This window comes from Narcine bancroftii, chromosome 1 (genome assembly GCF_036971445.1).
Source record: "Narcine bancroftii isolate sNarBan1 chromosome 1, sNarBan1.hap1, whole genome shotgun sequence".
NCBI lineage: Eukaryota > Metazoa > Chordata > Chondrichthyes > Torpediniformes > Narcinidae > Narcine > Narcine bancroftii.
The window spans coordinates 201,944,839-201,971,811 of record NC_091469.1 but is presented as its reverse complement, the minus strand read 5'-3'; the positions used below and the strand labels follow the sequence as shown (position 1 = coordinate 201,971,811).

The 26,973-nt window shown below is 41.3% G+C and overlaps 1 protein-coding gene across 9 annotated transcripts in view; it reads right to left on the bottom strand.

The window, feature by feature from the left end:
• scai (suppressor of cancer cell invasion) overlaps window positions 1-26,973 on the bottom strand; it is a 134,682-nt gene that overhangs the window by 36,795 nt on the left and 70,914 nt on the right. For 7 of the 9 annotated variants that reach the window (XM_069888337.1, XM_069888333.1, XM_069888340.1 and 4 more), the window contains exons 4-8: window positions 23,833-23,919; window positions 23,194-23,292; window positions 22,710-22,806; window positions 10,282-10,380; window positions 171-323 (exon numbers count right to left, since the gene is read on the bottom strand). In XM_069888337.1, coding sequence (XP_069744438.1) covers window positions 171-323; window positions 10,282-10,380; window positions 22,710-22,806; window positions 23,194-23,292; window positions 23,833-23,919 — 535 coding nt within the window. The remainder of the gene's footprint in view (window positions 1-170; window positions 324-10,281; window positions 10,381-22,709; window positions 22,807-23,193; window positions 23,293-23,832; window positions 23,920-26,973) is intronic. The other 2 variants (XM_069888342.1, XM_069888341.1) reach the window with 2 other exon arrangements.

Genomic DNA, 26,973 nt, shown 5'->3' with positions numbered 1-26,973 from the left:
GTTACAGGTACATCCATCCAGCAAGAATATAACCTGGATTTTAAGGCTACTGCAATTGATAAGGTGGACCTTGGAGCCCAGCGTCCATTGCATAAATATGTACTATTGAATCTATTGTGTGAATACAGAAACTGAAGGTGGCAAACAGTAAAAAGAGAAAGAAGGAATACCTGACTGCTGCAGTTCCCAATTATTAGTGCATCTGCTAATGCCAGCTGACCAGCTACCATCCCTTGTTCCAGTGGTGGTACTACTCCTTCTGCCAGGCGATTGGAGGTTACCACAATGCTATTGTCATCATTTAACACAATTGCAGGATCTGCCTATAAATGATATTTTAAAATCAATTAATATTACCTAAATAGGCAAACTACCCATGTATCCCATGAAGTGAAATGCTAATGAGATTCTCCCTGGAAAAGGAGCCACAGAACCATACCGCCTAGAAAAGGCCATAGAGCACGGAACAGACCCTTTGGCCTAACTTGTCCTGACTGAGCAAGTTGGCATTCTGGGCGAGTCCCATTTGCCTTCATTTGGCTCATACAGCACTTCCTATATCTGCCCAAATGTCTTTTGAATGTTGAAATTGTTGTCGCTTCCACAGCTCCCTCTGGCAGCTCATTCCAGATACAGACCACCCCCAGAGTTGCTTCTCAGATCCCCCTTCAATCCCTCTCCTTAAATCTATGAACTCTAGTTCTAGAATCATCTGGGGGAAAAGAATCAAAGTTATCCATCTTCAAAATCAGTTGAAAATAAAATTGCTTTACAATACAAGAACTTCAATATAAATTAAAATGTGAACCAAATGTGATGCAAGTCAGAATTATGGTAGAAGGTTATTATTATGGTGCAACAACATCAATTACTATTGATATTTAGAAAATCTTCATGAAAGAATGGCACAAAAACAAAGTTTTAAGGTGGCATAGATAAAATGTTTTCTACAAACCTTCCAAGGGTCAGCTGGCAAATACACCGGTAAATGTGAAAATAAACCATTCTGAAGAAGTACTGGTAACTTCTGGCCTGAACTGGTCATACCATAGCAACAACTGAGAGAATGACATTAGTATCACTGAGTCAGAGACAGCAAGACTGTGAAAGTGCATGAGGGAGTGAGATGCAACAGGTGGGAGGTTAAATGCTATATCTGCAGGATCTTGTAGCTTTGAGAGATAAAAGAATCCTGAACGGATGCTGCATGGTCTGTTTAGTACTTTCACTTTATATTTCTTACAAGAAATAATTAATTAAATTGTTTCAATCAGGTAAATGACAAAAAAAGCAAGTTTGGCAGCCACACAAATGTCTTCAGGCATAGCTGGTATTACAATTTCTCCTCAAGCATCCTTTGATAGGGGAGTCACGTGATGGAGTAGTGGCCGGTCAGGGAACTCCAGCCCTCTCCGGAAAAGTTGAAAAAAAGCACACAAAACACAAAGGTACAAAAATAAAAATTAAAACAAAGTAAAAGTAAAGGTGAGAAGAAAATGGCAGCGAAGAGAGAAAAGTCGAAAGCAACGGGAAGAAGAGAAGAAGAAAGAACGTCGGAAGAAGGTGAAGGCCTTACCTATCCGAGGAGGCCCGCCGCGGAGAGAGAAGCCCGCTCCATAAGGTCGGTGGAAGTCCCGAGCTTGGGACTACAAAAATGGCTCGCGGAGCCGAGTAAAAGTGCGCAACCGCGCATGCGCAAGGAGTCGCGCATGCGCGATGCGCATGAAAAAAAACACACTGACGGGAGGGGGGAACAGCTGAGGAGTCGATCTCCACAGCTGAGAGTGACAGCTGCAACACAGCAACAGGAAGAGAACACAGAAAACAACGAGAACAAGAAAGAAGAGAGCAAAACGAAAACAAGGAAACAACAGATGGCCAACCCAGAGGAAGAAGAAGAAGAAGAACATAGAGAAATGGAAGAAGAAGGGAAAGGCAGGACAATGGATATATATTTTTTAAAGAATATATGGAATCAGTAAAAGAATGGCAATTACAAGAATTTAATGAAATAAAAAGAAGAATTAAGAGTGCAGAAGAAAAAATGAATAAAATAGAGATGGTCACATCAGAGATAGGAAAAAGAGTGGACAATGTGGAAGAACGAGAAATAATCGTAGAAATGGAAGTAGAGGACTTAAAAGAGAAATTAGAAGAATCTAATAAAAAAGCTAAAGAGGCACAAGAGCTGTTAGCTCAGAAGATAGATATAATGGAAAACTATAATAGAAGAAATAATATAAAGATAGTGGGCCTTAAGGAAGATGAAGAAGGCAAGAATATGAGAGAATTTATAAAAGATTGGATCCCCAGGGTCCTAGGAAGACCAGAATTACAGGAAGAAATGGAAATAGAGAGGGTACATAGAACACTAGCCCTGAAACCACAGCCGCAGCAAAAACCAAGATCCATTTTAGTAAAATTCTTAAGATATACAAGAAGAGAAAATATATTGGAGAAAGCAATGAAGAAAATAAGAGAAGACAAAAAGCCACTGGAATACAAAGGTCAAAAAATTTTTTTCTATCCAGACATAAGTTTTGAACTCCTGAAGAAGAGGAAGGAGTTCAATGCAGCAAAAACGATCCTTTGGAAAAAAGGATATAAATTTATGTTAAAGTACCCAGCGGTACTTAGAATAGTTATTCCAGGGCAACAAAACAAACTATTCTCGGATCCGGAGGAAGCACGAAAATTTGCAGAAGAACTACAAAACAAGCAGAGAGATGAAGACATGTAATGAGAGTAAAAATGACCACGAACTATATGTATGTGTGTATATGGGTATATAATATATATTTATAGATGTGTATGTATATATGAGTGTACATGAGTGTATCCGTATTTAGAGGAAAATATATAGAATATAGATAAGAATTAATAAGGGAATGAAAGGGAACAGAGGAAATAAGGAGGGAATTAAAAGAGTGACCTTTGTTATATATGAAAATTGAAATATTTTCCAGGGAGGGCTGGGTGGGGAGGAGTTACGGTCACTGCAAAATCAGTTGACGCTTGCGAGTGAATTCGCAAATCCAAATGGAGAGGGGAGATGTGGTTACCCGACAAGGGATAAAGGGCAACTCAGGAGGGGGAGGGGAGAATGGGGTTAAAGAAATTTTAGATAGGAGAATAAGGGAAATGTTTGATGTTTTAGAAATGTCTTATAAAGTGTTCAAAACAAGAAAGCATAAATGGATAAGAAGGAAAGGTGATGATGAGGAAACAGAAAGGGAAGATAAACAAAGTATGAAATGGCTACATTGAACTATATGACTTTAAATATTAACGGAATACATAATCAAATCAAAAGGAAGAAACTGCTAAATTTACTGAAAAAAGAAAAAATTGATATAGCATTCGTGCAAGAAACTCATTTAACTGAAATGGAGCATAAGAAATTAAAGAGAGATTGGGTAGGACATGTAACAGCAGCATCATATAATTCAAAAGCTAGAGGAGTAGTTATTAATATAGCAGTAAAAATGTAACAATTAAAATAGAAGAGGAAATAATAGATCCAGCAAGGAGGTATGTAATGATAAAATGTCAGATATATTCGGAGTTTTGGAATTTACTCAATGTATATTCACCTAACGAAGAAGATCAAAAATTTATGCAAGATATTTTTTTGAAGATAGCAGACACGCAAGGGAACATATTAATAGGAGCGGATTTCAACCTTAATTTGGATTCAAATATGGATAAAACTGGGAAAAAAATTAACAGAAAGAACAAAGTAACCAAATTTATAATTAAATCGATGCAAGAAATGCAACTTTTGGATATATGGAGGAAACAACACCCAAAGGAAAAGGAATATTCATATTACTCGGCTAGACATAAAACATACTCAAGAATAGACCTATTCCTGTTATCAGCTCGTATGCAAGACAGAGTAAGAAAAACAGAATATAAAGCTAGAATATTATCGGACCATTCACCCTTGATATTGACAATAGAGTTAGAGGACAACCCTCCAAGAATGTATAGATGGAGATTAAACTCCATGCTACTTAAAAGGCAGGATTTTAGAGAATTCATTGAAAGACAAATTAAAATGTACTTTGAAATAAATACGGAATCAGTGAAAGTTTATACTATGGGACGCAATGAAAGCGTTCATCAGAGGGCAAATAATAAGTTATGTAACCAAGATGAAGAAGGACTACAATCAGGAAACAGAGCAGTTGGAAAGGGAAATAGTAAATATAGAAAAAGAATTAGCAATGAAGGAAGACACAACTAAAGGAAGAGAATTGGCAGATAAAAAAATAAAATATGAAACTCTACAAACATATAAGGTGGAGAAGAACATAATGAAGACAAAACAGAAATATTATGAACTAGGGGAAAAAACGCACAAAATTCTAGCATGGCAGCTTAAGACAGAACAAGCTAAGAGAATGGTATTGGCATCAAGGAAAAAAGATAAACAAATCGCATATAATCCAATGGAGATTAATGAAAACTTCAGAGAATTCTATGAACAATTATACCAAACTGAAAACGAAGGGAAAGAAGACAAAATAGATGAATTTTTAACTAAAATTGAACTACCAAAATTACAAATAGAGGAACAAAATAAATTAACAGAACCATTTGAAATAGTAGAAATACAAGAGATAATAAAAAAACTACCAAATAATAAAACACCAGGAGAGGATGGATTCCCAATAGAATTCTATAAAACATTTAAAGATTTATTAATTCCTCCTCTCCTGGAAGTAATCAACCAGATTGACAAAACACAAAGCTTACCAGATTCATGCAAAGCAGCAATAATTACAGTAATACCAAAGACAGGGAAAGATCCACTCACACCAGCGTCATATAGACCAATATCATTACTTAACACAGATTATAAGATAATAGCTAAACTATTAGCAAACAGATTAGCCGATTATGTACCTAAAATGGTAAATCTAGACCAAACTGGATTTATTAAAAAAAGACGAACAACAGACAATATTTGTAAATTTATTAACTTAATTCATGCAGTAGAAGGGAGTAAAGCGCCAACAGTAGCACTTGCTTTAGACGCAGAGAAGGCCTTTGACAGAGTAGAATGGAATTATTTATTCAAAGTATTGCAAAAATTCAGTTTACCAGAGAAGTATATTAATTGGATTAAAGCATTATATAAGGGGCCATTGGTGAAAGTGACAGTAAATGGATATATATCAAAGCAATTCAATTTAAGCAGATCAACAAGGCAGGGATACCCACTATCACCCTTATTGTTCACGTTAGCTATAGAACCACTAGCAGAATTGATAAGAACAGAAAATAAAATGAAAGGGATAAAAATAAAAGACAAGGAATATAAAATCAGTTTATTTGCAGATGATGTTATAGTATACTTAACAGAACCAGAATTATCAATAAAGGAATTACATAAGAAATTGAAGGAATATGGAGAAGTGTCGGGTTACAAGATTAACGCAAATAAAAGTGAAGCAATGCCAATGAATAATGCGGATTTCTCAAAATTTAAGAAGGAATCACCATTCAGATGGCAAATGCAAGCAATAAGATACCTAGGTATACAAATAAATAAAAACCTCGGCCATCTATATAAACTCAATTATTATCCACTAATGAAAAAATTACAGGACGATTTAAAGCATTGGAAAGATTTACCACTCACACTAATAGGAAGGATAAACTGTATTAAAATGAACATTTTCCCAAGGATACAATTCCTATTTCAGGCATTGCCAATACACTTGACAGAGAAATTCTTCAAGGAGTTAAAGAAAATAATAAGGAAATTTTTATGGAAAGGGGGGAAACCGAGGATAGCACTAGATAAATTAACAGAATGGTATAAACAAGGAGGCTTACAACTGCCAAACTTTAAAAATTATTATAGAGCCGCACAATTAAGATACCTATCAGATTTTTATCAAACAAGGGAAAAGCCAGATTGGACTAGATTAGAATTAGATAAAATAGGGGAAAAGATACCTGAACACATATTATATAAATGGGATGAAAAATTGGTACAACATAGAAGTTCTCCAGTATTACATCATCTACTCAATATATGGAAAAAGATTCATGTAGAAAGAAATAAAACAAATTACCAATTACCAAAACTAATACTGACGCAAAATCAGTTAATCCCTTTTACAATAGATAACCTTTCCTTTAGAGCAGGGATGTCAAACTCAAATTCACAGAGGGCCAAAATTAAAAACTTGGACTAAGTCGAGGGCCGAACTAAATATTTATTGAAAATTTTCAACATTTTACACATTACATATGTAATGTTAAACTTTTTCTTATTAAAATAAATGTTTAATAATAGTTTTGGATAAACTCTTTCCAGAAGCATTAACAAATGAGAAATAAAATATTCAATAAATAATATTTCTCTATAGAGGATTTGTCAAATGTTGCTAGTGTGCTGTCGAATAGTAAAATCTGAGGGCTATTGAGAATGTGGGAGAATAACATGATTCCTGAAACAATCAAATGGGTGACTGATTGTGGGCATGAACTCTAGCAGGGTTATTTGCCATGCCCTTTTTCCATTGGTACAGATATCCTTTGATTTACACACTTTTCAAGTTTTATGCCTAATGAGCTTGTATCCAGGTGCAGGACCATTTTTAACCAGGAATATATTTATCACTGTGATATGAAACTATTGGAAGATTGTTTTATCCTGAGATTAAAGCTCATAATCCTTACTCAGGCCTGTATGCGGGAGGGCGGGGTTTGCAGGCGATCGGGTTGGACAACGACAGTGCGGGGGCATCGGCTCTCGCTGCAGGGCAGCATCTCGGCGGATCAGCGGCCCCGTCACCGTGAGTCGCGGGTCGGCGTGCGGCAGGGAGGGGGAGTGGGCAACGGTCCTGGCGAGGTCAGGCCCCCCCTGAGTTTCTGCTGGACCCCCCTTGACCTGCTGAGTTTCTCCCGGACTCCCCTTGACCTGCTGAGTTTCTGCCGGACCCCCCTTGACCTGCTGAGTTTCTCCCGGACTCCCTTTGACCTGCTGAGTTTCTCCCTTCTGGTGTTTTTACGAGAACCACAGACTTTCGCTCGTACATTGATGAGGGGGATCAAGGGCCAAACATTGTCAGGTACCTCTCTGCTGGATAAAGGATACGATTTAACCCGCTGAGTTTCTCCAGTGTTGGGTTTTCACGAGGTAGAGTCAAAGAGCCGAAGGGCCTGTTTCTGATCTGTAATGTTCTACGGACCCTGCTCTTCTTTCCGTGCCGGTGTCCCAGGACCTTTCTAGGGCAGTCTCCGTGCTCAGGACCGCGCTGGGATCCCGGTCAGTGGTGGAGGAACAGGTGAGCGCGGCTAATCCCGATCCAGCCCACGCCACTCCCGAGATTGGCGGGGGGGTGTTCCACCCTACCTGCCTGACCAGCCTCGCTCTCCACGTGTACTCCGGGCACCCACCGCTGGTCCGGTGGGAAGGCACAGGGCGGCCGGCGCCCCCATCGCTCAACGGGGAGCCCCAATCTTCCCTCCGGCGTCCCGACTCCATCTGCAGCTCCAAGAAACGCTGTGCCACTGGGGTTCCGGGCGCTGGGAAGCGGCCTTGGCTTCCCCTGACATCGGCCAGGCCGCGCTGCGGTGGGGGGGTGAGCGGGGGGACTCGACAGCGTGTTTATAAAACCACCCACCACTACTTTTCAAGGACCAGGATTTTTCTCTCTCTCTCTCACCCTGGGACACAGCGGTTACTGTGCATGCGCTATACTGGCGCGGCAGCCAGCGGGCCACCTCTAATACATTTTTGATATGATCTTGCGGGCCAAATATAATTACATCGCGGGCCAAATTTGGCCCGCGGGCCAGAGTTTGACATGTGTGCTTTAGAGAATGGGAGAAAAAAGGGATCAAAAGAATAGAAAATTGCTTTTCAGGAAATAAATCACTATCCTTTGAACAAATGAAGGATAAATATAATATAACTCAAGATACAGTGTTGGCATACTACCAACTGAGATCCTACTTGAAGGACAAATTGGGAAGCAGTCTGAGGTTACAAGAGGGAAGTAATTTTGAATATGTGATTACAGATACAATGATAATCAAAAAATTTATAACAAATATGTATATTAAACTGCAAGAAAAAGAGAATGAGGAAACAAATGGTAAAACTAAACAAAAATGGGAACAAGATTTAAACAAAGATAAAGAAGGAAACATGGGAGAAGTTATGCTCTGGAACTATGAGAAATACAATAAACACGAGGTTACGTATGATACAATATAACTGGATACACAGGCTATACATTACACCTCAAACGTTAAATAAATGGGACCCAACAGTATCTGACAGATGTTTTCATTGTAAAAAAGAAATGGGAACAACAATTCATGCAATCTGGACATGTGAGAAAGTGGAAAAATTTTGGGAAGATCTAAACCAGATATTAAATAAAATTACAGAAAACAATATACCAAAAACCCAGAGATCTTCCTCCTAAGTAACATAAAAAACAAAGAATTTGGACTGGATTTGGATGGTGCACAAAAAAGATTTGTTATGATAGCTCTAGCCGTAGCAAAAAAATGTATTATGTCAACCTGGAAATTAGAAGATAACTTGAGAATACAGCAATGGTATATAGAAATGAATAAATGTATTCCATTAGAAAAAATAACATATAATTTAAGAAATAATATTGAAATATTTGAACAAATATGGGAGCCATACATGAAACACAATAGAGAAAACCTACTGGGGACATCTACCACCTAAAATAACGAAAGGAGAAGGAAATGAAAAGAATTGACTCAGTGGAATTTCTTGTTTATTTTTATTGAATGACAACATTGTTTGACTGGTTTAATGTATCTTAGATTCTGTACTTTAAATGATTGGGGGGGGAGGTAGGGAGGGTGGGATGGGAGGAGGGGGGGAGAAAATGACACTGTATATATTTGAAAAGGAAAATGTATGTATCTTGGTCAATGTGGTTTATGATGTGAAAAATAAAAATTTTTTTAAAAAAAGCATCCTTTGATACCCTTCACTTTTCAAAATGACGAGAAGTGGCAGGTTTGGAGTGTTCACTCACGTGCAAACATTTTGCACATTGGAACAGAAAGGTGAAATGGCAGGCTACAAATTGCAGTATCGAAACCACCAGGGCAAATTTTGGATACTGGATCCAAAAATTATTGTGCAAATATTTCTATATAAACTACACTAATATTACAGTACAGTTTTATCAAGTTTTTTGTATAAAATGTGAATTGAATAAAGTGAAGAAGACTGCCATCTCCAATCAAGAGAACATGCAAACTTTTATCAAATTTAATGATAATTCTATTATTTGCAAAATCAAATTTTGCAGCATTTCTGTTCTTCCATTTTAATTCTTCCATTTGGATTGTGCCACATAGTATTCCTTAATAATTTTTTTAAAATCTGACAACTGGACAGACTGCAAATGTTGCACACAAGCTTGCAGAGAACATTAGAACTTTTAACAAGTTACATGAGCAATAATGAGGAATAAGGCAAGAACTGAAAGGCTTTGCTGAGCAAAAGTGATACTTCCACATCCATAATATTTCATGAGATTATGTTAAAAATTGCCATAAAATTATTTTAGTTTCATCATACTCTTCGTAGTATGTTCAAAAAAACTGACAAAAATATTTTCTCCAGGGCCCATCTGAATATTGTACCTATGCACTTGTGTTCAATGGTGAATTAATTACAAGACATGTTCCAGCACACAAATGAAGTTCTAATTAAAGTTATTTTAAGTACATAATCAATTTTTATAATCACAATCCTTCAAATTAATTTAGAATAATTTTTTTCATAAATCATTTTAACTAAGATGGTAAATTAATATATTGATTTAATGAGGAAAAAATTGTACTTTATTTTACACACACCATTTGCTCTCCAGTTATCATTATTTAATTAACACACATCCTTCATTAAACAAGACAGAACAAGTCATGAGAATAATTAATAGATATCCAAATGGTTTTCTATTATTGGTGCAGTTCAGTTAAAAAAAAAGGTTTTTCTGCTCCTACAGTTTGGCAATTATCCAACTACGAACTGATAAAACTCTATCCAGTTTCAATGGAGAGCTTCCAATATTCTGCTTTAGGATTGTACCACTGCCAGAGCTTATTTGGAAGAGGCATCTTTACTATTGTAATGTTATTTTTGATCAATAACATTAAAATGCAGTAACACATAGCAATATGTGATAACATTCAAGTGATATTAAACAAAGAAATGGTGTGGTGATGAAATTGTTACTTTATACCAATTCTGATTACCTCAACAAATGCAGCCACCTCTTGTAATACAAGATTCCACTCTAGCTGGTCTTCTGTATTGAAGCGATGTGTATAATCTTCAATTTCATCTGAGAGTTCCTATTGAAATTATAAGCCATTTTAGTGCATACTATAGCTCTATAATAAGGAGATTACCATTTTCACAATGACCTGTGCAAAAAATTAGTCGCGCAGTGGGAAAAAACAGAAACAACTGTAAACAGATCACTGTCTCCACTTTCCCAACAAAACAGTATCAGATAGTAATTGCACTCAGAATTGAAATGGTAATTGCGGTGGTGTAATGAAATGCTGTTCTGCTCGAATTTGTTCTGTATTCAAAGGCTGACAATAGTGGAATTTTATCAATTCACCCTTGAGCAATCCCAAATTTGCAATGAGAAATTCTTTACATATTAGGACTGCTCCAAAATTTAACTGATGCAAATCCTTCAAATAAAACAAATGCGAAGGCATTAACAGAGCAATTTTTTTTAAAATCATGAATGAAAACACAAATCAAAGATGAGGTGTGTTGAGGTAATTCATGAAAACTTATTTGGATTTCAGATTTATTATCAGAGTGCAAAAAAACTGTACACAGTATATACAGGTAAACAAATAAAGAACTGTAAACATAAATATTAAAAAAAACCGACTGTGCAATACGGAGAGAATAAAAAAAATCAATAAAGTGCACAAGTCAGAGTCCTTAAATGAGTCCCTGATTGAGTTTGTTGTTGAGGAGTCTGATGATGGGGGGGGTAGCAGCTGTTCCTGAACCTGCTGGTGTGAGTCTTGTGGCACCTATACTTCTTTCCTGATGGCAGCAGCGAGAACAGAGCATATGCTGGGTGGTGTGGGTCTTTGATGATTGCTGCTGCTCTCCAACGGCAGCATCTCCTGCAGATGTTCTTGATAGCGGGGAGGGTTTTGCCTGTGATGTCTTGGGCTGTGTCCACTACCTTTATGCTCAGGGGTATTGGTATCCTATGATGTAGCTGGTCAGCACACTTTCTTCCAAACCTCTGTAGAAATTTGCCAGGATTTGCTGCCATACCAAACCTTTGCAAACTCCTGAGGGAGTAGAGGTGTTGATATGCTTTCATCACAATGCTTTTAGTTCATTTGGATCAGGAAAGATCCTCCGAGATAGTAACCCTCATGAATTTAAAATTTGCTCACCCTCTCCACCTCTGATTTTCTCCAATAATCACTGAATCATACACCTCTGGCTTTCCCTTCCTGAAGTCAACAATCAGCTCCTTAGTTTTTCTCACTGTATTGGTGATATTACAAGTTGCATTAATTTAGTTTTCATTTTGCTGTGTCAAGCTCAATCACAAACAATGGTCGTTTTTGGTTTCTTCAGAATCGAACCCAATATACAAACTCATAGACATGTATCTGGAAACTTTTTGCTGGAAACTTGTTTCATAGGTGTGAAAGGCCAGTGCCTCTGTGGTTCAATCCCAATGACGTCTTGGATACATCATTGCAGGCAATTTTTCCCATTTTGATGAGGAATGAAAATGTAACTTCCATTCATGGCATGATTCCTATTTGTAGAGATATTATTGTTTCCTTCAGTACCGGAAGGGAAATATCCAAGTGTATGTTTAACAAACTATATTTCTGTGGAAAGTGGGACAAAGGAAGCACAAGAACTGGCATAAAATACCAGATAATTCTGCTTCCTCTTTAATTTGCTCTTTATTATGACAATAGAATCCCCACTTTCTTCCTCCCCACTTTTCTCCCCCCCCCCCCACTTTTGCGATTTTAAGACAGTCTGGGGGTAATCTACGAGCCCCCACTGCAACCAGAGGACCCTGAATCTCTATATGGTAGGTTACTGCATATTTAACGTTCATATGGCAATACGATGAGGTCACTAGGCAAGGGAAACACTTGAGCAAAGCTCGGAAAGGGCAGGAGCCAGGATCAAGGCTTGTCAGGCGGTTGACAACACTGGAGAAACAACAAATGCAGCTCACGATAGTGATTTTTGAAATCCACCAACAATGAAGAAATGACAAGAAATCCACTTCCAAAATGGAATTTGGGTGCATTTACAACCATGAAAAACCACCAAAAAGGTTTGTTGAGACCTAAATCCAATGTGAGTGACCTCTGGCCATTTTGATATGAGAATCATTCACGGTTGAAAGAACACATGACATATTGGGACGTCTGAAATACCACTGAAATTTTTGCACCAGAATCAACAAGAAATTCAACACTCGGGAGACGGTATTCGAGGAAGAAATAGCGGCCGACCTGCCCAAGGACAGCAGTTCCCTATACTGCCGGGCATGGTCATGTCCTGGCTGCCACTTGTAGAAGTCGCAAAGTAGCTGACAGGACCAGACAGCAGTACCAAATGTCTAATGTTTCCAATAAATATGCTATCTGTCACCTTTTTCCATCACTACTACATTCTGAACCACCACAATTCCAACCTGGTTGACGGACAGAATTCTGTTGTGTGCCCAAAGCCTGGACCTGCATAGTCGGTGCTGCCATTTGCTGCTCCAACTCCATTATCTTCAATTGATATGGTGCTGGTGCTATCTTCAGCTCTGTTTGCTCCTGCTGACTAGATTGTCTTCATTGGAGAGTTCATGGACCTAACCAGGTCGGCATGAGCTGCAAACTGATTGAGGGTGGACACTTGAAAGACATTCACCAAATGTCCTTGTACTCGACGAGGTAAACATTGGAAGAACCTCTGCTTCCAAAAATCCCCTTCAACAGTGTCTGTTTCAGCTAGGATGTGCCACTTCAACAACTGTGACTGTTGTCTATTGCTTAGGCTGTCTTCAGCTAGTAACTCGGCAATACGAGCCTCCCGAGATGGCTGGTTACGCTGGAGAATAGCAGCCTTAAGGATGTTGCATGGGAGATTATCATCCAGATCGACTAAAACATCCTCCACTTCACAGACAACCTGTCCCACAAGTAAACTGAATTTCATCTTCTGATTTGTTCACTGAGGGCAGAGAAACGTGCCTCGAGTATTATGAACTATGCTGGTGCATTTTAATAAAAAGGGGGGAACCTCCAGTTTGACCTCCCCAACTGCTCTTGTAAGAAGTTTTATCCTCACCACTATCCATTTTAAACTAAAAGGTGCTATGAACTGACAGGGTCACCACTTGTAGCAACATTGATTTACCCAGTTTACGCAGAATTAAAGAATACACTAACTTGTTTATTTCAGCACCAAATGGTGTTGACTCTTTATTCTCTTCAGGCACAACATTGCATTCTTCAACTCCCCAAACACCACCCAGCCAAACCCCTCAGTCCTTTTCATTTTCCCCTTTCATACTGCAACCCCTTATAGGAAGCAGCATGCTGCATTCGTGACCCTTTCCCACTGCACATATATTACCTGGTTAATTGGCAACCTGGCATTTTAAAGGGGGTCCCGCCTCCAGAAGGCAATTAGAGAGTTAACTTGGCCGGGCTCTGACAATTGCCCCCACCAAGTGTCAGAGTCAGGTTGAATTTAACTCGCCCTGCCAGGTTGGGACATGTCATATCGCATGACTACTGGGAACAGACCCGCAAAATTAGCCGGTTAACCCACATGGAATCGGCGGTGTGAAAGGGGCTTTGTCTCACTTCCACACGGGTGATCCTGATGTTCTCACTCTCCTCCTGCGTCCGAGATCCATCCCATATATGCAGACAGCTTAATTAACTTACGCATGCACACTATTACTCCCATGTGTCACTTTGGAAAAGTCATCAGTGGCGACTGGGACCACTCCTGAGGCGAGTACGTGACCAAAACAGTGGGGCTGAAGGGTCTGTTTCTGGACACTTGTGATCTACAATTTTAAGTAGGTACAGGAAACTGGCTGGCTGTAGTCATAATGCAATTTTTAAATTGCCTTGCTTTGGATTTTGTGCATTAACATTGTTGTGTATGAAAAGAAAGTTTGAGGTCTAAGAGGAACGAGCCTGATCACAGGCTGGCTGAACAATGGGTTTATTTCTCACATGCTTAGGGGAGCTACAACAGGGATAAAAAACTCACTCTCTTGCTGGATTATACAACACATTTGGAACCACTCAGAGATAGATAGCTTTAAAATCAAGTTGCAGCATATGATACCTGCCACCCCTTGATGTAGTGCAGACATGGCTGTTAGCTACTCTAAACTAGGGTGAGTGACACACAATACGCAGCTCCCAATCCCTTGACTGTGCACACCTAACCAATGACTATCCAGTGATGCCCACTGTTCACATCTGAAGCTAGGGTTTGTCCCAGAAGAGAAAGAGACAGATAGCCCTCATGTGTTAGGCTTTATATCAGATGGAGAGGCCAGCCAGGTATTGATGAGGTAATTAAAGGGGCCAGTGACCAGGTGATCTGTGGGCAGAGCTTGACATTGATTGGCATGTGAGGTGACTTCCCATGTGGGTCCAACTGGAGAGATCACATGACCCTCACAATCCTCATTCTGACCAAGTCCCAGATGGAGAGGTCCCAGATGGAGAGGTCCCAGATGGAGAGGTCCCAGATGGCGAGGTCCCAGGTGGCGAGGTCCCAGGTGGCGAGGTCCCAGATGGCGAGGTCCCAGATGGCGAGGTCCCAGATGGCGAGGTCCCAGATGGCGAGGTCCCAGATGGCGAGGTCCCAGATGGCGAGGTCCCAGATGGCGAGGTCCCAGATGGCGAGGTCCCAGATGGCGAGGTCCCAGATGGAGAGGTCCCAGATGGAGAGGTCCCAGATGGAGAGGTCCCAGATGGTGAGGTCCCAGATGGTGAGGTCCCAGATGGTGAGGTCCCAGATGGTGAGGTCCCAGATGGTGAGGTCCCAGATGGTGAGGTCCCAGATGGTGAGGTCCCAGATGGTGCGGTCCCAGATGGTGAGGTCCCAGATGGTGAGGTCCCAGATGGTGAGGTCCCAGATGGTGCGGTCCCAGATGGTGCGGTCCCAGATGGTGCGGTCCCAGATGGTGCGGTCCCAGATGGAGCGGTCCCAGATGGAGAGGTCCCAGATGGAGAGGTCCCAGATGGAGAGGTCCCAGATGGAGAGGTCCCAGATGGAGAGGTCCCAGATGGAGAGGTCCCAGATGGAGAGGTCCCAGATGGAGAGGTCCCAGATGGAGAGGACCCAGATGGAGAGGACCCAGATGGAGAGGTCCCAGATGGAGAGGTCCCAGATGGAGAGGTACCAGATGGAGAGGTCCCAGATGGAGAGGTCCCAGATGGCGAGGTCCCAGATGGAGAGGTCCCAGTTGGAGGTCCCATGACTCTTCACACTACATTCGCCAGTAACCTCAAAGGCCCACAAAACATTGTGTTTCCACTTTGTTATTGGGCACTGACGAGTTGAGGATTTTATTTTTAGCGGCCACAGGAATTTATCTGTGGCCAGAGTGCCAATGGATGCCCAGAAGAGGACTGTTTGATTGGGACCCTGTACCTTTTCTCATTGATGGCCCATCTTTGCACCTGCAGCAAGGTGATTAACAAGTCAAGGGCTTTTGCAACTACAGTAATTCCTCTGAGGGTCCTTGAAGGAGGTTATCATTGATGTAGTGTGCCACTGAGGTATTTGTGGGGAAGGTTGATTGTTTTTTAACCCCAGGTGATTAACCTGTGACACAATATGGGGCTGTGCACATAGCCCTGGAGCAGACAGCAAAAAGGATATTGTTAGCTCTCCCAGTTAAAGGCAAATTGATCTTGGGACTCTGGACTGAGAGTGATGGAGAAAAAAGCGTTGCCGACGACAGCAGACCAGTTTTCGTTCTCCTGCTTCCCCCCCCACCTCACCCAAACAGTGTCCTCCACCAGGGTGACCATGTCGGGAACTGCTGTGGTGGTGGGGGGGTTACTTTGTTCAGCTGCTGGTAGTTGATGGTCATGCACCATGTGCCATTTATCTTGCACAGGCTAGACCGGGCTCCACAATAATGTGCCGACAGAATTTGGGATCTCCTATGTGCCTCCAAGCACGACTACCTTGGACAGTGGGAAATGATTTAGGGCTCCCATTTGCCTGTCCCAACTACTATACCTCTTTCCCAATGGCAGCAGCGAGAATAGAGCGTGTGCTGGGTGGCATAGATCCTTGATCATTGCTGCTGCTCTCCCACGGCAGCGTTCCCTGTAGATATTCTCGATAGTGGGGAGGGTTTTGCTTGTGATGTTCTGGGCTGTATCAATTACCTTTTGGAGGGCTTTACGCTCAGAGGTATTAGTATCCCCATAGCAGACCATGATGCAGCCAGTCAGCACATATCCCCCACACATCTGTAGAAATTTGCCATGGTTTCTCTTGTCATTCCAAACCTCCAAAAACCCCTGAGGAAGTAGAGGTGTTCACATGCTTTATTCATGGGTCCAGAAAAGATCCTCCGAGAAAGTGACTCCCAAGAACTCAAATTTGCTCACCCTCTCCACCTCTGATCCCCCAAAAATAACTGGCTTTCCCTTCCTGAAATCAACAATCAGCTCCTTAATTTTGGTGCCACTGAGTGCAAGGTTGTTGTTGGTGCACCATTCAGCCAAGCTTTCAATTTCCCTCCTGTATGCTGACTCATCACTTTTCTTTACACAACCCATGAATCATCAGCGAACTTGTAGATGGTGTCCTCATACCGAGCCACACAGTCGTAGGTTTAAAGTGAGTAGAGTAGAGGGCTAAGAACATAGTCCTGTGGTGGTCCAGTACTGAAACAGATTGTAGAGACATTCTTACCAATCTTTACTGATTGTTGTCTGAAGGAGAGAAAATTATACAGTGGGGTGTTGAGTCCCAGGTCTTGGAGTTTGCTGATCAGTTTTGAGGAGATGATGGTGTTAAATGCTGAACTATAGTCAATAAAGAACATCCTGATGAATGCACCTTTACTGTCCAGGGCTTTGTGTAGAGACAGTGAGATGGCATCCACCATAGACCTGTTGCTACAATAGGTGAACTGGAACATATCCATATCACCACTCAGACAGGAGCTGATATGCTTCAACACCAGCCTTTCAAAATATTTCATCACTGTTAAGTACTACTGGCAGATAGTCATTAAGGCAGGTTACTGCACTCTTCTTGGGGACTGGTATGATTAATGTCTGTTTGAAACAGGTAGGTACCACACCCTGTAGGAGTGAGATATTGAAGATATCCATGAATACATTGGTAAGTTGGTCAGCACAGATTTTTAACACTCGGCCAGGTACTCCTTCCAGGCCGGATGCTTTCCTTGGATACACTCTCCAAAAGGCAGGACGCACTTCATCCTCAGATACGGTCAATTAAACCAAACAGCTGATATTTGTAGTCATAAGGAAGAGAGGAAAAAGCCCAAGGGGTTCCAAGAAGCCAGGAGAAATAGGTTTGCAGAGATTTGGGGAATGTATTGTTGGAAACAGAAAAAATAGAAAAAAGACAAAGTAATAAGGCTATAGGAAGAGGCCAAAAACAAATACAGTACAACTCAAATTATTCAAAATGGTCGGGACCAGGCCTATGTCAGATAAACTTTTTTTTTCGGATAACTGGTCATTTTTTAAAAACAGCCTAGTATAAACCATATAACCATATAACCACTTACAGCATAGAACAGGCCAGTTCGGCCTTACTAGTCCATGCCGTAACAAATCCCCACCCTCCTAGTCCCAGTGACCAGCACCCGGTCCATACCCCTCCAGTCCTCTCCTCTCCATGTAACTATCCAGTCTATCCTTAAATGTAACGAATGATCCCGCCTCAACCACAACTGCCGGAAGCTCATTCCACATCCCTACCACCCTTTGCGTAAAGAAATATCCCCTCATGTTCCCCTTATAATTTTCCCCCTTCAATCTTAAGCCATGCCCTCTAGTTTGAATCTCCTCCACTCTTAATTGAAAAAGCCTATCCACATTTACTCTGTCTGTCCCTTTTAAAATCTTAAACACCTCTGTCAAGTCCCCCCTCAATCTTCTACGCTCCAGAGAAAAAAGCCCCAGTCTGCACAACCTTTCCCTGTAACTCAAACCTTGAAATCCTGTCAACATTCTCGTGAACCTTCTCTGCACTCTCTCTCTATTTTGTTTACATCTTTCCTATAATTTGGTGACCAAAACTGTACACAGTACTCCAAATTTGGCCTCACCAATGCCTTGTACAATTTCATCATAACCTCCCTACTCTTGAATTCAATACTCCGATTTATGAAGGCCAACATTCCAAATGCCTTCTTCACCACATCATCTACCTGAGTATCAGCCTTGAGGGTACTATTTACCATCACTCCTAAATCCCTTTGTTGCTCTGCACATCTCAATAGCCTACCATTTAATGCATATGACCTATTTTGATTTGCCTTTCCAAAATGTAACACCTCACATTTATCTGTATTAAATTCCATCAGCTAATTCTCAGCCCACACCTCCAGCCTTCCTAAATCAACTTTTAATCTACAGTAATCTTCCTTGCTGTCCACAACACCACCAATCTTTGTATCATCCGCAAACTTGCTTACCCAACTCTCCACCCCTACTTCCAGATCGTTAATATATATAACAAACAATAGTGGACCCAGGACCGATCCCTGAGGAACTCCACTAGTTACCGGCCTCCAATTGGACAAACAATTTTCTACCACTACTCTCTGACACCTCCCATCTAACCATTGCTAAATCCATTTCACTACCTCCTCATTTATACCTAATGCCTCCACCTTTTTTCCTAACCTCTCGTGGGGAACTTTGTCAAAAGCTTTACTAAAGTCTAAATAGACAACATCCACAGCTTTCACTGCAACCTTTTTTGTAACCCCCTCGAAAAACTCAATCAGATTTGTCAAGCATGATCTACCCCTGACAAAACCATGCTGATTACTCCCTATTAATCCCTGTACCTCCAAATATTTGTAAATACCATCCCTCAGAACACTTTCCATCAACTTGCCCACCACAGACGTCAGACTCACAGGCCTATAATTCCCAGCTTTACATTTGGACCCTTTCTTCAACAGCGGAACCACATGCGCAACCCTCCAATCCTTTGGCACTGCCCCCGTAGCCAGTGACATCCTAAATATCTCTGTTAATGGCCCCACTATCTGTCCACAAGCCTCCCTGAGTGTCCTTGGGAATATTTTGTCCGGTCCCGGAGATTTATCCACCTTTATCTTTTTCAACACAGCCATCACTACCTCCTCGGTTATCCTGATATGCTTCATGACCTCCCCACTATTTTTCTTTACTTCAACTGGTTCAATATTTTTTTCCCTAGTGAATGCCGAGGCAAAGAAATCATTCAAAATTTCCCCCATTTCCTCTGACCTCACTCAGCCTACCCTCGCTATCTACAAGGGGTCTGGGGTCCATTTTTATCCCTCACTAATCTTTTACTTTTAATGTACCTATAGAAACCCTTTGGATTTATTTTTACTCTGTCTGCCAAAGCCTCTTCGTGCCTTTTTTTGGCCTTTCTAATTTCTTTCTTCAGATTGCTTCTACACTCCTTGTAGTCCTCCTTCAAATTCTCAGCTCCCTGCTCTTTATACCTCTTGTATACCTCCCTTTTTCTCCTAACCAAATTTCCAATATTCTTCGAAAACCAAGCCTCCCTATGACTTCCAGCCTTTCCTTTGATCCTCACTGGGACATATCTGCTCTGAACCCTCAAAATTTCTTTTTTTAATATCCTCCATTTGTCATTTACATCTTTACCTGAAAATATCCTGTCCCACTCAATACTCCCCAAATCCCTTCTTATTCCTTCAAAATTTGCTCTTCTCCAATCCAGAACCTCAACTTTAGGCCCCTCTTTGCTCTTCCCTAAAACTAACCGAAAACTAACAGAGTTATGATCACTAGACCCAAGTTGTTCTCCAACATTAATGTCCCATACCTGACCTAGCTCGTTCCCTAACAGGAGATCCAGTATTACACCGTCCCGAGTCGGTTCTTCTACTAATTGATTTAGAAAACAATCTTGAACACATTTAGCGAACTCTAGCCCATCCAGCCCTCTAACTGTGTGGGTATCCCAATCAATGTGAGGGAAGTTAAAATCTCCCATGATCACTACCTTATGATTCTCACACATACACGTCATCTCCCTACAAATTTGTTCCTCTAATTCTCTTGGCCCATTTGGCGGTCTGTAATACACCCCTATTAGCACCCTCATGCCTCCTTCACCCCTCAATTCCACCCAAACAGCCTCACTGGACGATCCCCCCAGACCATCCTGCCACCTCAGGGCAGTAATGTCCTCCTTAACAAGCAGAGCAACTCCTCCCCCTTTTTTACCCCCTGATCTATCACATCTAAAACAAATGTATCCTGGAATATTAAGTTGCCAGTCCTGCCCCTCCTGTAGCCAGGTCTCACTAATTGCCACAATATCATGACCCCAAGTATCTGTCCATGCTCTAAGCTCATCTACCTTATTCACTATGCTTCTTGCATTAAAATATATGCATTTCAGAGAATGACCCCCACATATATTCTCTTTTCTACCTTTTACCCTAATCTCCATCCTACCTATTTTATTGTTATTATTCCTATCTAGGTGGCCATGCTCCCTTGACACTGCTCTCACACTCTGATCCCACCCCCCTGCCAAACTAGTTTAGACCTTCCCCCACAGCTCTAGCAAATCTGCTTGCCAGCACATTGGTCCCCCTCCAGTTCAAGTGCAGTCCGTCCCTTTTGTACAGGTCCGACCTTCCCCAGAAGAGATCCCAATGATCCAGAAATCTTATCCCTTGCCCCCTGCACCATTTCTTTAGCCACGCATTCATCCTCCACATCCTCTTATTTCTACCCTCACTAGCGCGTGGCACCGGCAGCAATCCAGAGATTACTATCTTGAAGGTCCTATTTTTTAACTTCCTACCTAATTCTACATAATCCTGTTTCAGGATCTCATCCTCACTTCTAACTAAGTCATTGGTCCCCACATGGACCACGACTTCTGGCTGTTCTCCTTCCCCTTGCAGAATGCCATGAACTCGATCAGAGATATCCCTGACCCTGGCACCAGGGAGGCAACAGACCAACCTGGATCCCCGATCTCATCCCACAAACCTTCTATCTGTCCCTCTGACTAATGAGTCTCCAACTACAAGTATCCTGTTCTTATCCCTCCTTCCCTTCTGAACCTCAGGGGCAGCCCCTGTGCTAGAGATCTGACCCCCACGACTCATCCCTGGTAGGCTGTTCCCCCCAGCAGTATCCAATGCAGAATACATGTTGCTGAGCGGCACTTTCACAGGGGTACTCTGCACAGGCACTCTCCCTCCTTTCCTCACAGTCACCCAATTCCCTGACTCCTGCCTTTTAGGGGTGACTGTCTCCCTGTAACTCCTCTCTATCACTGCCTCTGCTTCCCTTATGATCCTCAGTTCATCCAACTGCAGCTCAAGCTCCCTAATGCGGTCACTCATTATATGCAATTGAATGAACCTTTTGCAGGTGTAGTCATCAGAAACAGCTGTGGTGTCTCTGACTTCCCGCATCCCAAAATTGGAGCACTTAACTACCCCAACTGACTCCATTTCCTCCTTTCTTACTATAATATGTTGTTACAAAGATACCTTACCACACAAGGAGCTCCTTTTCAACCCCTGCTCGCCGAAGTCCCTCGAGCCAAAGTCCCAAGTCCTCACTCACTCACTGCGCCGCTCCTCGCTGGTCACTCCCTTGCTTTTTACCCCTTTTATTAGCCTTTACCAATTAACTCCTTGCTCCTCCTCCTCTCACCCGACACCAGGCAAATCAATTTCATCAATGTTTAAGCAACAACAAACAATGAGGGAAGGTTTTTTAAGCATTAAATTAATATTTATTTCTCACCAAAAAATGCTGGCCGCAATGCTGCCACTGGTCACAGAGACCTCCCAACCACCACTGCCAATCCCCGATACATCCCCACCGCAGCCGCTGATCCCCAGGGAGGCTTCCTGGGCCAGTTGAACACTCACTGGTGAGTCGGTAGGCTCCTGTCTCCCTGGTCACCGGAGTTCCCGACGCCCAAGTCCCAACTCCAAATCCTACCCTAGGCTACCTGTATATGCACACCGGGGAGTTTGGTGCGCATGTGTGGTAATAAGCCAAGGATAGGGTTCAAAGTTGGTGTCGGGAGGTCTGGTGTGCCAAAGAGGGAGGGAGTAGGAAGGGGATAGGAAGGAAGGGAACAGGAGGGAACGCTACTGAGCCTGAGGTCCCGCTCCTGCCTGGGAGGATGCTCTCCTTGATGATGCCGGGACAAGGAAATCTCCCAACCGCTTATGGGTGGGAAGACAGCAGCATGCAGTTTGAGAGGGAGAGTTGGAGAAAAGTCAATAGGGAAAGGTAAATAAAAAATGGAAAGAGAGAGGGGATGGAGTGACATGAAACAAGGATTATTGTCGTTCTAATTTCATGTCGAGTAAATACTTTTTCAACAGTTCATAAAAATACCATACCTTAACAAGATCTCTGACAATGTCCATTTTGTTAAGCAGCAGACAAACGACAATATATCGAGCATAATACCGAAGTTTTTTAACTACAAGCTCAGGCCTAAAAAAGAGAAGGACCAATTGAAAACTCAAAGCCAAGGAACATTGGGTTATACATCCAAGCAAAAAAAATATAAAATTAACAAACTGAATTATCTGCAAGTCATTTAGGCTGTTTCTAATTTATTGCTTTAATTAAAGAATATTGTTATAATTCTAAAGATTATGATCCATAAAAAAAAAACAAAAAAAGGAAAAATCCTCCAAAATATATGAACAAAAAACTGATATATAATCAAGTATATAACAATGCTTGAAATTAGTTTCTTGATCAAGAGGTATTTATGCTATAGAGGTTACTTGTGAAACGAAACAATCACAGATCTTGCTTTCTGCGTTGCAAGGGAATAGGAGAGATATGAGAAACTTGACAGGCATGAGATCTTACCTATCTTCCTTGGTGACCTGGGAGTAATAGGCCCTTTGCCTTATTGCAGAGTAGAAGGAGAATGCTTCATTAAGATAACTGGTCTCAGAAGTACGCAAACTAGTAATGAGTTGGCAGGGAAACAAGAGAAAGACCAAATCATATTGGAAATAATTGGGAAAAGTTAGTTTCCATTAAAATAGAAAATGCTGAAAAACTCAGGATGTCAGGCAGAAGCTATGGAAAGCAAAGCAGTCAAACATTTCAGAATGAAGTGTCACAGGCCTGAAACGTTGAGATTTCTCTTTCCACAGATTCTGCCCGGCAACATTTTCTGTTTTTGCTCCAGATTTTCCAGTGTCTGCAGAATTTTTTAAACATCGACTTACCAAAACAATGTTTGATCACTAACCAAAACAAGTGAAGGACCACATAAGAGCTAGAAACAGAACAAGGCTAAATAGAAAAAAGGTTGAATACTGAATAATATTCAACCACAAATATTGATGACCTGAAACACTGCCTCTCCACCTAGAACTCAACTGCAAAGTTCAAGCATTGGAAGCATTATCAGGAAGAAACAGTACATTAAACAAATATTTTTCAAAGCTTCATGCTTTGATTTGCTTTTGAATAATGTAAAAAAAAAATCAAACTTACTAATAATGGTAATAGAGCTGTCCTATTTTTGAAGCAATTTCTCCAATTTGCCACCGCTTCAAGCCATACCTATTATCTAGGATTTGCCTAGGATGAAAAGGCAGACAAATAAAATATTTCATGCTTATTGTGTAAGCATGCACATGACTCATTTTATGACCTAAACTTTCCAAATACACTCTTTGAATGGGCTAGTTTATCAGGCCAAAATGAAAATTGAGCAGTACAATAGTGAAAATACAATAATTCAAAAATTCACCGACTCCCCCTATTTTTACTGAAATGAAGCACCTCCCACTTCTCAACATTAAATTCCATCTGCCATCTTTCACCCCAACTCTCCATACAAACCAAATCCCTCTTTAATCCCTGAAAACCTTCCTCGCTATCCATTACTCCCCTTATTTTCGTATCGACTGCGTATTAACTTATCCAGTTAACCACCCCAACATCCAAATCATTAATATAAATTATGAACAACAGGGGACCTAGCACCGATCCTTGAGGTACTCTGCTCGTCACAGGCTTCTATCCAAACAAACAGTTGTCCACCATGACATTCTGCTGCCTCTCCTCCAGCAACCTCTGGACCCATCTTACTATTTCTCTATTAATCCCTAGTGACTGAACCTTCCTTACTAACCTTTCATGTGGAACCTTATTAAAAGCTTTGCTAAAATCCAGATAGACTACATCAACTACTCTACCTTCATCCACCTTTCTTGTTACTTCTTCGAAAAACTCAACAAGGTTCGTCAAACATGACTTCCCCTTCACAAACCCATGCTGGGTGTTCCTGATCAATCCCTGCTTATTCATACACACCATCTCTAAGAATGCCCTCTATAACTTTCCCTTACAGGCCTATAATTACTTGGCTGACACTTCGTGCCTTTTTTAAACAACGGAACTACGTTAGCAACCCTCCAATCCCGCGGTACCACACCCTCCTCCAGTGATCGTTGAAAAATCACTAAGTGCCTCTGCTATTTGTTCCTTGACCTCCCTTAACATCCTGGGGAAAATCCCATCAGGACCAGGAGACTTATCCACTTTTATGACCCAAGAAGCTCCAAAACTCTCTCTTTACTAACCCCTATCTTTTCCATAACTCAGCCATTTGCCTCTCTTATCTCACATAGTCCAATGCCCTTTTCCTTTATGAACACAGATGAGAAAAAAAATCGCTTAATATCTCTCCCATCTGATACGGTTCCTCGCACATTTCACCGCTCTCATTTTCCAGTGGTCCTATTCTATCCTTAACCCTCCTTTTACTATTCACATATCTGTAAAAACCCTTAGGATTCACTTTTACCTTTTCAGCTACTGACACCTCATACCTTCTTTTTGCCTTTCTAATTTCCTTCTTCAGGTTTTTTCTGTAATCTATGTAATAATCATACATCTTATCCATTTTTTCCTTCTTAAATTTAGTAAATTCCCCCGTCTTATCCTGAACCAACCTCCTTATTTTTCCAGAAAACCACGATGGCCTTAGGCTTTTGGCCTTGCCTTTCGATCTGACTGGCACGTAAAGATCCCGTACTCTCAATATCTCTTTTTTAAATACCCTCCAAATCTCCTCGACATCCTTTCCAGAAAAAAGATCACCCCATATAATTTTCTGCAAATTCCTTCTCATTTCTTCAAATCTAGCCTTCCCCCACTCAAAGACCTTCAACCTCAGACCTGACCTATCCCTTTCCATATTTAAGTTGAAGCTAATGGACCCATGATCACTGGATCCAAACTTCTCACCAACGCACAGTTCCATCACCTGCTCTATTCCGTTCCCTAACAATAGATCTAACATTGCCTCCCCTCTGGTAGGCACTTCAACATACTGCAGTAAAAAGAAATCCTGCACATATTGTACAAAGACTAAGCCATCCTGCCCTCTTACTGATTGTGTTTCCGAATCAATGTTAGGAAAATTGAAATCCCCAACTATCACAACCCTGTTTCTACTACACATCTCAGTTATTTCCCTGCACATTTGCTCTTCCAGTTCCCTATCCTCTTTTGGAGGCCTATAATATACCCCTATATTTGTAGCCTCACCTTTATTATTTTTTTAGTTCAACCCACAGAGCCTTGCGCGATGAGTCCTCCAGTCTATCTTGCCTCAGCACCGCTGTAATATCTTCCCTGACAAGCAACGCCACACCTCCCCCTCATACCCCGCCAATTCTGTCATGTCTAAAGCAGTGGAATCCTGGAATATTTAGCTGCCAGTCACAAACTTCCCTTAGGACTCTGCTCAAAGTTTATGGGTCCCCTTCTCTGAAAATAGTCAAGTTTAGTTGGTTTCTTCCATACTTATCTCTGACTATATAAAAACAATTTTTTTTTTAAACTTTACGATTTCAGACAGTGGCTCCCCTTAAATGTGCTGTGGCCCCTGGGGGCTTGTACGGCCCACTTTGAGAATGGCTACTGTAGGTGGACAAAGATGAACATTTCACTGCTGGTGATGTGACAGAGTATTTAGAGGTGTTTTGGGAAGGATTATTAGAGCAGGTTGCACACAAATATTTTAAAACACAGAATATTTGCAGGACTTTTGCAGAGTGTTTTTTACAAAAGAGCAACAAAGTATCAACATACAGCTTTCCTGGGAGAGCATGTAATTTTTGCAGGCAGACAGAACAGTTTTGCTCTCAGAGGGAGGGTGTGAAATAGAGAGAAAGGAGACAGAAGGACAAGATGGCAAACTTTGGAAGGCTGCCTGGTCAAAGGAGAAGACTAGCTGTCTGAAAGGTGACCTGAAAGAAAGAAGATCATCTGGAGAACCTTGAAGGGGGGAAGTTTCGTCAGCAAGACTAATTGAGAAGGAATCAGTTGTGGATATCCTGTAAAAGGAATCTCTCTCTGAAAACCAGCAAGAACCTTCCTGAGTGGTAACCATTTGCCTGTTAAGCACCAAAGACTGCTGAACTTTGTTAATGCTAACTTCTGTGCACAGTACAAGAATTGCCTGCAACCAGTGAGATTGGACTGTGATCCAAAGAACTTTTCTAAGCTTATATACACATTACACACACCTGCGCTTAGTATTAGAGGGGGGAATTAAGTAGGTAAAGTAAGTTTAATTCTGTTTTCTTGTTCAAATATAATTAAAAACTACTTTTGTTTAAG